The sequence below is a fragment of the Eubalaena glacialis genome, chromosome 5 (assembly GCF_028564815.1).
Source record: "Eubalaena glacialis isolate mEubGla1 chromosome 5, mEubGla1.1.hap2.+ XY, whole genome shotgun sequence".
In the NCBI taxonomy this organism is placed as follows: Eukaryota; Metazoa; Chordata; class Mammalia; order Artiodactyla; family Balaenidae; genus Eubalaena; species Eubalaena glacialis.
Window position 1 is genome coordinate 122,859,259 of NC_083720.1, and position 17,168 is coordinate 122,876,426.

The 17,168-nt window shown below is 34.1% G+C and overlaps 1 protein-coding gene across 2 annotated transcripts in view; it reads right to left on the reverse strand.

The window, feature by feature from the left end:
- Window positions 1-4,474: 4,474 nt before the first annotated feature.
- The window catches only part of USP38 (ubiquitin specific peptidase 38), a 31,058-nt gene continuing 18,364 nt past the window's right edge, over window positions 4,475-17,168 (reverse strand). For both annotated transcript variants that reach the window (XM_061191641.1, XM_061191640.1), the window contains exons 7-10: window positions 15,464-15,557; window positions 12,731-12,837; window positions 10,196-11,555; window positions 4,475-4,934 (exon numbers count right to left, since the gene is read on the reverse strand). In XM_061191641.1, coding sequence (XP_061047624.1) covers window positions 4,773-4,934; window positions 10,196-11,555; window positions 12,731-12,837; window positions 15,464-15,557 — 1,723 coding nt within the window. In that variant the 3' untranslated portion in view covers window positions 4,475-4,772. The remainder of the gene's footprint in view (window positions 4,935-10,195; window positions 11,556-12,730; window positions 12,838-15,463; window positions 15,558-17,168) is intronic.

The following is a 17,168-nucleotide window of genomic DNA, read 5'->3' on the forward strand; positions in this document are numbered from 1 at the left end:
AAACATTTGGCAAAATTCTACATCCATTCATGATAAAAACTCTTATTAAAGTAGATATAGAAGGAACATATCTCAACATAATAAAAGCTATTTATGACAAACCCAGAGCCAATATAACACTCAACAGTGAAAAGGTGAAAGCCTTCTCACTAAAATCAAGACAACATGATAAAGATGCCCACTCTCACCACTTTTATTCAACATACTACTGAAGTCCTAGCCACAGCATTCAGGCAAGAAAAAGAAATAAAAGGTATCCAAATTGGAAGGGAAGAGGTAAAACTGTCATTACATGCAGATGACATGATACTAGATATAGAAAACCCTCAAGATTCCACACAAAAACTACTAGAACTGATAAACAAATTCAGCAAGGTAGCAGGATACAAGATTAACATACAGAAATCAGTTGCATTTCTTTACACTAACAATGAAATATCAGAAAGGGAATGTAAAAAAAAAGAATACCTTTTATAATTGCGCCAAAAAAAAAAAAGTACTTAGGAATAAACCTGGCTAAGAAGGCAAAAGACTTAAATGCTGAGAACTATGAAACATTAATAAAGGAAATTAAAGGTGATTCAAAGAAAGGGAAAGGTATCCCATGCTCTTGGATTGGAAGAATTAATATTGTTAAATGGCCATACTACCCAAAACAACCTACAGATTTAATGAGATCCCTAACAAATTACCCATGACATTTTTCACAGAACTAGAATAAGCCTGAAATTTGTATGGAACCATAAAAGACCCAGAATTGCCAAAGCAATCCTGAGGAAAAAGAACGAAGATGGAGGCATAACCCTCCCAGACCTCAGATAATACTACAAAGCTACAGTAATCACAGCAGCATGGTATTGGCACAAAAACAGACATACAGATACATGGGACAGAATATCGAGCCCAGAAATAAACCCAAACACCTATGGACAATTAATCTTTGACAAAGGAGGCAAGAATATACAATAGGAAAAACGACAGTCTCTTCAGCAAGGGGTGCTGGGAAAGCTGGACAGCTGCATGTAAATCAGTGAAGTTAGAACACACCCCGACACTATGCACAAAAATAGACTCAAATGGCTTAAAGACTTAAACATAAGACATGACACCATAAAACTCCTAGAAGAGATAATAAGCAAAACACTCTCTGACAGAAATTGTACCAATGTTTTCTTAGGTCAGTCTCCCAAGGCAATAGAAATAAAAACGAAAATAAACAAATGAGACCTAATCAAACTTACAAAGGAAACGATAAACAAAATGAAAAGACAACCTACGGAATGGAAGAAAATATTTGCAAACAATGTGACCGACAAGGGCTTAATTTCCAAAATATACAAGCAGTTCATACAACTCAATAACAAAAAAACAAACCACCCAATAGAAAAATGGCCAGAAGACCTAAATAGACATTTCTTCAAAGACACATGGATAACCAATAGGCACATGAAAAGATGCTCAACATCACTAATTATTAGACAAATGCAAATCAAAACTACAATGAGGTACCAACTCACACCAGTCAGAATGGCCATCACTAAAAACTCTACAAATAACAAATGCTGGAGAGAGTGTGGAGAAAAGGGAACCCTCCTACACTGTTGGTGGGAATGTAAGTTGGTGCAGCCACTATGGAAAACAGTATGGAGGTTCCTCAAAAAGCTAAAAATAGAATTACCATATGATCTAGCAATCCCACTCCTGGGCATATATCCAGACAAAACTATAATTCAAAAAGATACATGCACCCCTATGTTCATAGCAGCACTATTCACAATAGCAAAGACATGGAAACAATGTAAGTGTCCATCAACAAATGAATGGATGAAGAAGATGCGGTACATATACACAATGGAATACTACTCAGCCATAAAAAAGAATGAAATAATGCCATTTGCAGCAACATGGATGGAACTATAGATTACCATACTAAGTGAAATAAGTCAGAAAGAGAAAGACAATATGATATCACTTATACATGGAATCTAAAATATGACACAAAGGAACATATCTACAAAACAGAAACAGACACACAGAACAGACTTGTGGTCGCAAAGGGGGAGGAGGGGCGTGGGAGGGATGGACTGGGAGTTTGGGGCTAGCAGATACAAACTATAATATATAGAAGGGATAAACAACAAGGTCCTACTGTATAGCTCAGGGAACTATATTCAATAGTCTGAGCTAAGTCAAAATGGAAAAGAATACAATAAAGAATGTATATATATGTATAATTGAATCACTTTGCTGTACAACAGAAATTAGCACAGCATTGTAAATCAACTATACTTCAATTAAAAAAATTCACATACAGAGTGAAGTAAGAGAAAAACTAATACCGTATGCTAACACATATACATGGAATCTAAAAAAAATGGTTCTGATGAACCTAGGGGCAGGACAGGAATAAAGACACAGACGTAGAGAATGGACTTGAGGACACGGGGAAGAGGTAGGGTAAGCTGGGACAAAGTGAGAGAGTGGCATGGACTTATAAATACTACCAAATGTAAAATAGATAGCTAATGGGAAGCAGCCGCATAGCACAGGGAGATCAGCTTGGTGCTTTGTGACCACCTAGAGGGGTGGGATAGGGAGGGTGGGAGGGAGACGCAAGAGGGAGGAGATATGGGGATATATGTATATGTATAGTTGATTCACTCTGCTATACAGCAGAAACTAACACACCATTGTAAAGCAGTTATACTCCAGTAAAGATGTTAAAAAAAAAATGGAAAAAAAATTAACAATTTTCTCTAAAATAAATAAATAAATAAATAAAAGTTCAGCAAATAATTAATGTTACTATATTTTTAATCTTAAAAGGAAATCTTTAATTTCCAGTCTTTGGTAGTGGTATGAAGTTATCTAAATATGCTCAGTATTATTATATAACTAGAGTTTCATCTTTCTCTTATCATTTTGAAAATTCAATATGTATTACCTTGACACATAAAAATCTTTGAATGACTTGCTATTCATAGATAAAACTTTGTGTAGGTCTAATTGTCTTTATGGAAGTTCCTAGTAGAAGCAGCTGAGCCTACTATCAACCTACCAAGTATTAAATGACTTTACCAATTTCAATAGATGCTAAGACTGATATAATCTGACTATAAATCGTTATCTAGCCAGTGGATAACTGAACGCATAGCTTAGACATTCATTATTAGAACAATAGGAAGTCCAGAGGAAAGAAAGTTGATAAAAAAAACTTTCTGGTTCAGTGATTTGTAGGAAAGAGAAATCTCAATCAATTCTGCAAAAGAATTTCCAGTTTTTAACTAATCCAATCAGTTTTCCTAATCTTCCTGGTGACTAGAAACAGGTTAGGAGTGGGAAGTAGTAGAATGAAGATGAGGAGTTCTGTTTTTAACCACTGCCATTAAAAGCTTGGGAAAAAGATAAACCCCAAATCACCAAAGAACATTCTTTCCTTAAAATGTTTTCAAAATAAATATGTGACCAATCTTCAGAACAATGTACACCATGGATAAGTTAAAACTTTTAGGAATGGGGACAATTGGGATAACTCCCAAATACTGTATAATCAAGACCCAGGAGAAGTGACTTGTTTCCAGTTTCCTGGCAAGAGAAAATGTGGGACCATAGGGGCTGACATTTTGACATTTTATCTGAAACTGTGAAACAGAAACAACTGTGCAAAACGCATGACTCAAAACGAGAAAAAACAAAAAAACCCACAAATGTATAACTCTAAAAATATGTGATCAATGTTTAATATTCTGAGGATTAAGTAACAAAATCGAAAAAATTTTTTTACTTGACTAGGTTGATTTCCTCTGAATTCTTCTAAGAGTTATAAACAAACTATTACACTTATTGATTTAGAACCATCAGATTTTACTTCAGGAAAATCTAATACCTTTCAAAAAGTTATAATTTTAATGTTAGCACAAAAAATTACTTCCTAACATTTGTAAAAAACTTTTCCGCAGCCAGATTCCTATTTTTGAATTACAGTACTGCAAGGCACATACAGAACTCACCTCCTTCAAAACACACAGAAGATATACTCCCTGAAATAGAATTTTTAAAATCCTCAATTAGAAACTCTACAAAGTTAGCAATTTTTAGGTAAAAATGTGGCTCCTACAGGATCATGCACCTTTCTTAAAATCAATTCAGCACATATGTATAAATAATCCTTTTTTAAAACATTTGTACTTGAAATGTAGATACAGTGATGCTGAAGACAGCACTGAACAAACCTGAAAAGTACTAGAGCTCGATAAAGTTTATGTTATTGCCTTCATGAGAGACTATATCATCTCTAGTATTCTCAAAACTTGAATTTAATAATGGGGTAACTACACAGGAAATAAAAGATTTTCTTTCTTTCCTTACTAACAATATTTCCTTCACCTCTAACACCAATTCTTTTATAAAGGATGCTAAATGAAATCTATTTTTTGTTCAGTAAAACTGAGGACAGGACCATTTAATTGCCTCTACTAAATTTAATGCAGCTTAATTAGGGACCAGGTACATATTTGCCTCTGAAAATTTTTGGTCAAGCATGTCTAACCATAAAAGCAAATGGAATTTTAAGAGGTAGATTTTTTCCCAATGATGCATTTTGTTAATAAACGTATTGTCAAGAAAATAAAAACAAGCACTGAGTGTGTTTTCTTGTATAACGGTCTAATGAAAAGAAAATTAAAAGATAGATATGATATTTGTTACAGTCTGACATTTAAACAGTCATAGTATTGGATGTTTTGTGACCAGTGCATTTTGGACTCTCAGCATCAAAATACGAGTCTGCCAACTGTATTAAACCCTCCTCCACCCCCACCACCAGTTGGTCCACAGCTTCCTGGTGGATCATTGTCGTCAAATCCATTGGGCCGAAATGAACAGGATGCAGATGCAGCTTGTAGGGCCCGGGCTCGAGCATTCAACTCTTGTTCCTAAAATTAAAAATAGGTTTTATGAAATTAAAATTCTAAATACAGTGGATGGGTATCACCTACACAAATATTTTTAAATTGCCTTAATCCTTAATAAGCATCCTTCAAATCTCAGTAACTTTAAAAATATTGATTACACTAATCTTTACCAAATCTTACTAAAGTCGGGTACCTAATCACAGATGCAGTGAACAAGATAGAGAGCAAAATCCTGGTATAACTCTACAGAATGACAGATCCTAAAGGCCATTCTCTTTCAGTACCCCCCTTTACAGAAGATGAAACTGAAGCTCCACAGTCTTAAAATTTCTCTACAGAAATATCACAGTTCTTGCAACACTCATCACCATATACAAGAATGGATTTCTTTTCTAATACACAGAACATAGAATTCAAAGGTTACACTTTGTCAAGTGGAGCTATTTTGGAAGTGGGTGATTACAGTAAAAGGTATAAATAATGAAAGAAGGCTGAATTTTTTTCCTACCCTTTCCTCAGAATATTTCTCAGTAAATAACAGAGCTCAAAAACACTGCTAAGGAAAATGAAGCCTGTCTCCTTACAGTATTACTTAAAACTTTCCCCTACCAGATTACTAGAACTTTTATAAGGAACCATATTCATCTATGTGCCTGACACATATTAGGTGCTCAGTAAATATTAATGATTTCAGACTAGAACACTATTAGGTACTTGGCCATGAAAGGAACACATGCGAATAAGCACTTATTTTTTTATTTATAAAGAAACTGCAAATTCATTTGGCAAGGTGTAGAACTGGATTCTAAAACTGGCACAAACTCCTAGGAAGAAAATATTCTGATATATGTCCATGTTCCTGGGAAAGAGTCTGTAACTTTCAAGTGAGGTCATTGGTGTCAACAAGGTCTAAAAGCCACTGGCAACAGCACAACCCTTAAATGGTTAGGTATAATCATCCTGAAGAACTTTCATAGTACAGTCAACATTAATAACAAAAACTGTACTACTTCCAATTCTTCAACTAAAAGCCCAATTACTTTGCTCCTCCTGGCAAGGTAATTTTATTTTACAATTTCTAGCTAAATTTTCTTGGTTGACTATTCTACCCCCTTCATGAGATGCCCAATTTTTATTATGGAGAAAAAAACCCCAGGCTTACCCTGACATCTATCCCTCATATTACAGACACCCTGTTTCTCAGTAAGCATACAGCGACTGCTGTGTGATTCCCAATACACAAAATTATCAAGAACCACATATTTTTAGGGCTGAATGTGACCTTAGATAAGAAATCCTTATAGCAGAATGGCCTAATTAACCAGTCTCTGACAGGCCTTAGAGAGGCTTTTAAAACTTAATTTGCAGGATATTTCTCAAAAACATTTTTTTCATTAACTCTATCATTTACAACATTTATAACTGCTGGCTCTTCTGTATCATGTCCAACCACGCAATATTTTTCAGGAGCTATAGTAATTCATTCTTCAATTTGTAAAATTAAAGTAAGAATTACATACATTTTACAGATAGAAAATAAAAGCTGCAATGGATGTATCAGAAATAGACACAAAAATAAGAAACAAAAATCCTCTATTCTGGCTGTGTAATCTATTAAGCTATCTAAACAAGCAATGAAAATATGACTCTGTATCTAAGAAACAATATCTGGTTTAGGATACAGATCATGTTCCCCAATGAAATAAATAAAACTGAGTAAATATGCAAGGCAGAGTTCAAGAAGTTCTGCTCCCAAAAGATATGGCAAATTTTGTATGGACTTTGTTAAGAAGTGATTTCTCACCAGAAATTATGTTGAAGGACCTACAAAATACAAAACTTAGTAACTCCACTGCTTCTGAGACATCTGAAACCTATATTATATTTTAAGATAGAGAGCTTCCCAAGAAAGCAATATTCCTTTTTTACTTTCTTAGCTATTTATAAAAATACATGGCTCGAATCTAAAAAAAAGAAAAAAGAAAAAAAAAAGTTTCTGAAGAACCTAGGGGCAGGACAGGAATAAAGACACAGACGTAGAGAATGGACTTGAGGACACGGGGAGGGGGAGGGGGAAGGGTAAGATGGGATGAAGTGAGAGAGTAGCATTGACATATATACATTACCAAATGTAAAATAGATAGCTAGTGGGAAGTAGCTGCATGGCACAGGGAGATCAGCTCGGTGCTTTGTGACCACCTAGAGGGGTGGGATAGGGAGGGTGGGAGGGAGACGCAAGAGGGAGGAGATATGGGGATATATGTATATGTACAGCTGATACACTTCGTTATAAAGCAGAAACTAACACACCATTGTAAAGCAACTATACTCCAATAAAGATGTTAAATAAATACATACATACATACATACATGGCTGAGGGAGAAAAATGTATGATATTCTGTTTTCAGAAGATAAGCTTAAACTATGGATAAAAGTAGGGGAAACTGCTTTTCATTTTCTTTCTTTTAATACAGATGACAATATTAGGTAAATGTCAGAAACTATGAATCTCAGAGCATATGTAATTTATATCCCAAATTTATATCAAGTATTAAAATTAATTCTTATTTCAGCAGTGGACTGTAGGTCTAGTGACAAGAAGGAGTTCCTGTTGCTTTGGGACAAAAACCTTTCAGTATACTTAGATCTCTCATTTAAATAAATCTGTAAACATTAAATTAATCCATCTTTTTTTTTTTCCTTTACACAGATGTAATGTATACTCTTCTGTATGTATGATGAAGAAAAAAATTAAGACAAACTCCCACCTTCTCCAAAGAAACAAAGGAAGGAAACCGAACACAAAAGGAGAGAACTGTCTGGGGCTGGTGTGGGACACATGGGGATAGGTGGTGCGACTCACACAGCTTTTCTCTCACTGGATCCTAACTGAAAGCATGATTTTGGTAGTCCAGGCACTAAAATAATGGAGATACTCCTAATGGAAGTTGGGGGGAGAAATATATATGAAGAGACAAGCCCTTTCCAAAACTTACTTTAAGATCCGCAATTCGCATTGCTCTCCTATGTGTCAGGCTATATGATACAGAGTAGAAAATAGTTTGTCAGATAGGATTTTTTTGCCTAGGCTTTTCACAACCACTAATCCTGCCAATACTATAGAAACAGCAAGAGTCTTTCTAACACTTGTAAATCTAGTTGTGACTTTACTCAACTCCACACCCTTATTTTTACTAAGATCTGATTAAGTTTTTTACAACTGTTTTATAAATAGGTATAATGCTATTTCTTAAAGCCAAAGTTGTATCCTAGACATAGCAATCTATTACACAGCATTATTACTATGAAATGGGCACAAACTTTTAACTATACCCCAGGAATGAATGTAAAAACAAAACTGAGAATAAGAGCAAAAACATACACATACAGGTTCCACGTGTTCAAAACTAAAAATGATAGCTGAAAACGGCTGTGTACAAAAATCTCAACATCACACATTCTCACTGCCTGGTAGTTATGAGAACACGTTCATCAGGAAAACAGAAGAAACACTATAGTCTCCTAATACAAACTTAAGATGCCAGATGATTCAGTTACACAGTATGAGAAACATCACAATTCAAACCTTATCAATTATATTACTGTAATTAAAGGGAAATAATAAAGTCTACATATATTTAAGTTTCTAATTAAGAGTTGAGTATGTTTTTGTAATTTGCTTTAAAGAAGCACTTTGATAATGAAGCTTTAATAGCCTGAGAGTCTTAATACAGGTAAATAAATAAATACCTTAATGTAAAATTTAGTGATATCTTTTTTGCATTAAACAACTGGCCTATCTGAGACTTAAAATGGAATTCAGAACAACTGTACAACACTGAGAAACTGAATTAACAAAGTACATAATGGTTTTCCTTTATAATGACATAAGGGTATTAAAATAATAATGAAAAGAATGGCTCATCACATACAAACACTGTAAAATCAGGATGTAATGGGGTAAATGGCAAGATAGAGAAAATCATGTAGAGCCAGGTTGCAATACAAGTAGTTGTTCTGGTTGAAAGAGCTTTTGGCATTCCAATTACATAAATTAGAGTAGTTTCTGCATATTTCCAAAAGTCAAGATTGCACTGGGCCTTATTTTCATATTTTATACTATAGAAAATGTCTATTTTAACCTCACCTTCTTACCCTCACTCCACCTCTCCAATCTTCAAGAATCATGATGAGTCCTAATCTGATATGTAGCGAGGAGGACATGGTTGAGTATATTCTATTACCTTGAACATAAGCCTTCTGACTGGATGTTAGAGTCTTTGTCAGTGAATAATGAATATTCTGAGTTTCTAATTTTTTTTCTGTAAAATGTATTGTTTTTGTGTGACTCTGGAACATTGCCATACTCCTTTAAAAATGTATCATGTATCATTATTTGAGTATTGTTTAATACAGTAAATTTGAAAACTTTTGAGTAAACGTCCCTCTAAAAATCAGCACTATTTTTTTCTCTTATTCTGTATCCTTTAGGAGTTTGTAACACAAAATTTTTAGAAACTTACTTATTTAAACTCATACAATCATTTGGACTGCCCAATTGATACACCTACAATTTTAACTACAATTTACTGCTGGTCCTTTATGTTGATAGCAAGTTGGCAGGTTTCAAAGAAAAATGCTTTCAGCAAGGTCTTTATTAACTTTAAAGTAAGAAAAAGCACTAACTCTGTGCAAAAAGTATAAGTAAATTCAGCTCATATGAAACCTTTATTCCATAGTTTTTATTTACGAATTGTTCTATTATTGCCATGATTCTACTGATCAGGTCCTTAAAGAATACAAATATCCTTTCTTTACATATTCTACCTTTTAGTGTCCTTTATTTTATCCACCTGTCAATAAATAGTCCTTAAAATATTTATACAAAGGTCTAGAAGGAATAAATACAAATTGAGCAGTTGTTTCCCCTGGCAGGTGGGACTGAAGGGAAGAGGAAAATACTTCCATTTTATTAAACTTCCTATATTTCTGTATGGCATGATTTTATAATGATCACATCTTTTATAATTAAAAACAAACAAGGGCTTCTATACTGCATCTACTTGTGACTTTTCATAACTAATTTGTAACATTAGAAAGAAAATTTAGTTATAAAGGTTGAACTCATTTCATATAAACCCAGATTCAAATTTCGAAATCACCACTTCGTAAATTCCTTGAAAATGCAGAAGTTGGATTTCAAAATTAAGGCACTCACTTAACCACCTGTCAATTGTTTAAATATTTTCCACAAATGATGAAGCTTATATTTCCAACTTACCTGTAAATACAGTTTATTGTCTTTTGTTATAGCATCCATTAGTTCTTTCTGTAGAGGTGGGTCTCCATTTACCCAGAGTCCAGTGGTTGAATTATTCCCACTTAAACCATTAGTGCTGTTCTGTTTTTTATACAACAGCACATAAGCTGTGTCCTTGGGAAACCTACTCGTAATTTTCTGGACTGACTGAAATGAAGTAAACGTCACCCTGCTGTCATTAAATAAAAACCATTCTTTTGACATTTCCTTATTTTCCAAATCCTGTTCAGTAACTGCACTGGGACTATCTCTCCCTAGTAAATGACTCTGGGAGGAGGCTAATGCCAGCGTTTCGGGCTGGTGGCACATCTGGTACGAGGACTCTGTACCTGTGATGTTTCTGGCATAAGAATAGTAATGCCCGCTTTCAGAGGACACTCCAGAGTGAACGACAACAGAACTCAATAGATAGGGCACCAATTTTGGGGAGCAAGCTTCTTCAGTCCCAGAAGGCTTTAATTTTTTAGCTAGATTCTCACTAATATCAGTGAAGTCAACATCTAGAGACCAACTTTCTGACAACGAAGAGAAAGAAGTAGTTCTTTTAACTGGCAACTCCAAAACCAGTGGCAGTGACACATTGTCTAGGATTTTTCTTCTCACATGATACTTCTGATCATATGAAAATCTTAGGAGAGTAAGAATAAGGTATTCAGGTTCCTCCGTGATTTGCATAGTTTTCTCGGCATTCTGCAGAGAGGCACAGTTTTCACAATAGTATTGGTTGTCACCAGTAAGAATCTCTGGAGCCAAAAAATAATTTAGTAAGTCAGTTACTGAAGATGTGGTTTCACCTCCTGGTTTCTGAGGTACATCTTTATTAACAAGCATCTTGCTAGAGTCATTAGGGACAGAAGTGTCTTCAGTACAGCGAAACTCATCAGGACTGTCCACCATTCTTTCATTCACAGCTGAGTAACAGGCAAAGGCAGCTGTTGATGGGTTACAGACTCCTGGTTCTTTTGAAGGACCAGGTACACTGGCCTGCATTAGACCACCATCTTGTGTACTGGGTGATGATGCCGGATCTTGAAAAGACAAGTTTTCCATAGAAGAGGAAGGACAAAAGGCAAGTGAAAGATCTGTAAAGGCTTCCACTTTTTGTGAGGTACTCCTGCAGTTCAAACAACATATGTGAGTTCGTAGTTTTCCTCCAAACATTTTTTCGATTAATGTCTTCTCACCATCACTTGTGCAAGGGGTCTCTGTTAGTACAGCTGCCTTATTGGCTACTTCTTGTAAAGAAGTTTCACTGCACCCCAGACTTTCAGAAAGCTTGTGTGAGGACTGAACTTTCAAGATCTTTTCTTCTTCATGGAGCCTGTAGAAGAGTATATCATTATATAGCTACTTTGCTTTAATTTAAATGTCATTTCTACTTTAAAATATTGGTTGTCTATATAAATAGCCAAATTATTCTTATCAAATATAATGTTTAACTAAAAAAAACTCAAGTTTCTCCTCCTTTAATCAAGAGGAATATTGAACAGTTTGAGAAGGTAGATCAGAAGAGAAGTTAGGAACTGTTCCTACCCTATATTCTCATTACACTTTCTTCATACTGCTATTTTATAGCACTTATTATAGTTAATTATATATGTCCACTAACTGTCTTATATATCTTTGTTTGCCTGACACCTCACAGAAAGCCTGGCACAAAGAAACCACTCAACATATCCTTGCTGAATGGAAGGAAGGTTGAGTTCAACTAACTTTACTAGTCATTCACATAACAGAAGGGAGGCAAAGACAGGGAAATACAGGAAGATAATAGGTTTTATTAACTAAGTGGTAAGAAGACAATAAAATTTACCAAACCCACTGAATTATGAACTGGTTTAAAGAGCAGTTATTAAATTTTTTTGTCTCAGGATGCCTTTATACTCTTAAAAAAAACCGAGGAACCCAAGAGCTTTCATTTATGTGGTTATACCTATTAATATTTACTGTATTCAAAAATTGAGAATAAAATAATACATTTAAAAACAATAATAAACTCATTACATGTTAATATAAATAACATTTTTTAAATAAAAAATAGTTATATTTTCTAAACCCCAAAAAACTTAGAAGAATGGCACTGTTTTACATTTTGCCAATACTTCAAGTATCTGGCTTAATAGAAGACAGGCTGGATCCTCATATCTGCCCTGCATTCAATCATGATATGTTGTTCTGGATGAAGTATATGAAGAAAATCTGGCCTCAACTACATATACACAGATATGCAGTTCGAAACGGGAAAAGCCCTGAAAGTGTTTTGGGAACCCCTAGGGGTCCTTGTACCACACTTTGAGAACAGCTCGTCTAAAGTAAGAAAATTAAAAAAAGAAACCAAATTGAAAACAAAAGAACACTTTAAAAAATACAATAAATGCAAGGTATTTTAGGGATTAACAGTTGAAATATGTCTTTAAAGGTAAAAACAATGTTTTGTAGAAATAATCTGTTATGAAAGAACATAATTCAAATCATAGCTTTAGAAATACTTTTTACCTGTCTAGTAGAAACCTGAGGTATTCAGAACAGTCTTGTTGTGATCTGGGGGTAAACCATGGAGGTCTGGAAGCCTCAAAGAATATCCGAGGTGCGTATGCTTCTCTCTTTTGATAGAGAAAACACAAGGGAGTGATTCTCACACCATGAACCAAATAACTGAAATCTTAATATATAATGCTTAATAAAGATTACTAAAATTACATTGGCTTAACCTTTACCACAAAGTGCCAAACATGGGGGCACATAAAATTAGTTAGAAATAAATTTAGGTAACTTTCAGTCATAACTTCTTATTCTGCAGATGAGAATTAAGATCTAGAGAAACTATGTGACTTGCCCAAGGTCATATAGCTAAATTAATGGCAGAGGGGATTATATCAGAACCCAAGTCTCTTTAAATTAATATAATGCTCCTGGCATTATCCCTCTATGTGCTTGAGTCCACAATTAAAAAAAAAAAAATCAAATTTGAAAAAAATGTTAGTGAATATATATCCTGGCTAAAGTAATAAGGGGCATACTCTACAGAGCCATGCGTACTTATTTTAGGTGAAAATTTCCTTGCCTGGGTACACATGTCATAAATGTACAGAATATGAACACACTGGTTAGGGACTTTTCACTGGTTGCTGACTTTCTTTTTTTTTAGTACAGAGGCAGTTTAGTGAAGTGGTTGCTAGTGGACTTTAGAGCAAGCTAGGTTGAAATCCTAGATTTTGCCATGACAAAAAAAAGAACTGAAAAAGGCATCTGAAGAGTTGTGATTATAACTTGAAAATTTATAATTTATTTGTGGCATATGACAGAGTTCTCAGTTAAGGAAATTTTTTATCAAAATAGGAGTGTTCATGGCATTTTGAAGGAAAGGAATTTGGTGGACTGGTTGAACATGGGTTCCAGAATCATTTGGTTTACATTCCAATCTTGCTGTTTGTTTGCATGACCATGAAAAGTAATGTAAGCCCCATTTCTTCACCTGTAAAATGGGTATGCTACCTTATTACCTCATAGATTGATTTTGAGGATCAAGAGATAATATATGTAAACCACTTAGCACAGGAGCTAGACAAATTTAAATGCTCAATAAATGTAAGTTTTATTAATTATAAGAAGAAAAGCCTTTTAAATTATATAGGGAAAATCTACCTAAAACAGTCCTTGTCAGGCTGCTATCAGATAGAGTCTCAACTATGACAGAACTTTAATTAGGTTCTCTTGTTAATTCCTTTCATCTTTTGTTGGGAGTTTGGAAGCCTCCTAAAAGTTTTTCCCAATAGCTCTGACTTAATAAGTTAATATAGTATATATAATGTATTTGTATCTACATGTATACGCAGAGATACACACATACATATATACTATACAGCTGACCACTGAACAACACAGGGGTTGGGGTGCCGACCCTCTGCTTAGTCAAAAACTTTACAGAATACTGAAAAGTTATACTGTAAAGATATACTGTGTATCTGTTCACGTATCTGTGTTTCTGCATCTGCTGACTCAAACCACCGTGGATTACGTAGTACTATAGTACATATTTATTGAAAAAAATCCATGTGTAAGTGGACCCCTGCAGTTCAGACCTGTGATGTTCAATGGCCGACTCTACACAGTATACAGTAAATACAGACTAGTGATAAAGCAAGTGCATAAATCCATTTACTAGAAAACAATGTTTGGGAGTTGCAGGGAGGAGATTTCATCTCCCTTGGTTCTGAGACGTTAAATTTAATTTGTGAACATATTTCCCCCAGATAGAAAATAGTATAAATGATCCTTTGAGTATCTCATAGGCCATCACTAATCATCTCATACATCAATCTTGTCTTGATTCTTTCCATTTAAGAAGTTATACTTGAGATATTTCTCAGCTCGTAGACAGGAAACAAACCATTCCTATCAACTCAATTCCACTGATTCTGAATCTATCTTCTCTTCTGGCTGTAACTACCTGCTCCTTTAGACCTCTGTGAAACTAAGACAATCAGAGTATAACCAGAAAATAATATGTATTATTTATAAATGATATATATTATTCATATGTATCATTCAAAACTTAAAGTATAAGTTCCTCGAGCATAAGGATTCCTTTTTGAATGTTTATGAGACTGCATATTGTGTCTCTCAATAAATGTCTGTTTACTATGTGATGTTCTTGCCATTAGCATAAACTCATTTCCTTGGAATAATCTGTGGACATAAATGATCATCACAAAATTCTAAGCTCTAGAACTTAATAGGTAAACAGTTTATCCATTAAGTTCTAGAGCTTAGAAGTTTAGTCATAATTAAAGGGTACATATATTAGAAATGGGAGAAAAAACAAGCCAAGATGCCACAAAATTATTTTAATTGTTCATTTTTAATTGTTCATTACTGTGAAGATCTACCAATTAGTATCTATAAACTTAACATTAAAGATTAATTTTTAACGATTTCTTCATGAAGGAGCTTTATTTTTGGATAGAAAATCAGATTTTATCTATAATAATCAGTATAATGAGTCAGTAAAATATTCATCTACAAGAATGTAAAGCAGAAGGGAGAAATAAAAACTTAGAGCATATCCTGATTTTAGGCAGTATCTTTTTAGATTTCTATGTGGATTTGTTGTGCTGGGAGGATATATATTATTTCATCAGTTAAAAAGGTTCACCAAGTTTGGTATAATGTGAAGTTTAAAGAAGATTTTCAATGCAATTAACATATACACACTACACACACACTCACCTGTGTATGAGCCAAAAAGGCAAAAAGATGCTGTAATTTTTTCATTAATGAATTGCACCCATTTAGATTTAAAGATAATACTTGTCTCCTGAAACTGAAAGATAATAAAATATAATGATTTTTTTTTACATGTATACACACGATGCATTTTTTTAAAAGCTAAAGGGAAGTTAGTTCAAGAACTTATTATCCTCAAAGTAAAATTTCACTTACCTGAAGGCCCTTTACCTGGCAGTCACTGCCTACAATGTAGTGAAGAAGGAAGAGAATGACAGTAATTGAACTCTTACTACATGGCCTGGCAATGGCCACGTGCAGTCACACATTATTCCTATCTTCTGGATTAGCAAATAGAAATAGATTAAGCTATTAACTAATAACTTAAGTAAACAACCTTTAAATTCTTTCAAATCTTCATGAAATAAAAAAATATGCCATCATCAAAACTACTATGAAGTTAGAGTGATTTAAAGAGTGTGGTACTAGTGCCAGATGGGAAAAGAAGAAGCTATACAAAAAACAGTATAGAAACAAATGGGTATCCATTTGGAAAAAAATGGAATTAGATTAAGATTTCACATCATCACAAATGCCACAGAGGAGTAATGAGCTAAATGTAAAATACAAAACTACTGAAGTATTTAAAAGAAAAAAAAAGGTGGGGAAGGAGTTTAGAGGGGAAGGCTTCCTAAAATTCAGACACTATAAATGATAAATAGCAGATTTGACTACATAAAATAAAAAAAATTGCAAACAAAACACTCCACAAATTTGAATCATACTGACTGGAAGAAAGCATGCAACAAAGGATTATCATCCACAGTATATATAAATCAGTATGAAAAAGAAAAGGACCCAACAGAAAGGTGCACAATGGAAAGAATAGGTTATTCAAAAAAGAAACACAAATGAACAAAGAAAACTAGAGAGGGAAAAACTCTGTAATGGTCAGCAATACACATCTTCCTCCAGATTGGAAAAATTTTTAAAGATTAATTATATCAAGTACTGCTAAAGGCATGGGGTCATAGGTACAATCATGTATTAGTATGCAAATTCAAATGCTATAGCCTTTCTGGGAGCAATTTGGCACACCCTATTCAAAGAATATCCTCTATAACTGCATATGGGCAGAAAGATATTAATTATAAGCAAAACAATCTAATATTCATCAGTAGGAATATGATTAAATCAATCATGGTACACCTATTTACTCAGAATGACACAGTTCTGTCATTTGCACTAACGTGGGACTCTTTCCAACACAAATCATTAAAAGAAAAAAAACAAGTGGCTGGAAAAGAATATATAAATAGGATCCTTTATAAACATATTTTTAAAAAAACAATTCATTTGTTCTTGTACTAGAAAAATCTTATCTCTGTACAAAAAATAGGTTTGGAACAATATAAGCAAAACTGTTAACAAATTACCTTTGGGGATGGGAACGTCTGATTTTTATTTTATGTACTTCTAGGTTTATTTTTTTTAAACCACAAAGAATTTACACATTACCAAAGAAATAAAATATCCTGTCTGCTTATTTTGAGATAGTATTGGCCACTGTACAATAAGATGTGCTCTTTGAATTGTGGTTGCCAGTTATAACTGCTTTGGGTCTCTGCTTTCTCTATCATCTGTAAAATGAGACGGCTGGATTAGATGACCTCTGGTGGTGAGACATGGATTACTTTAGCTTTATGCC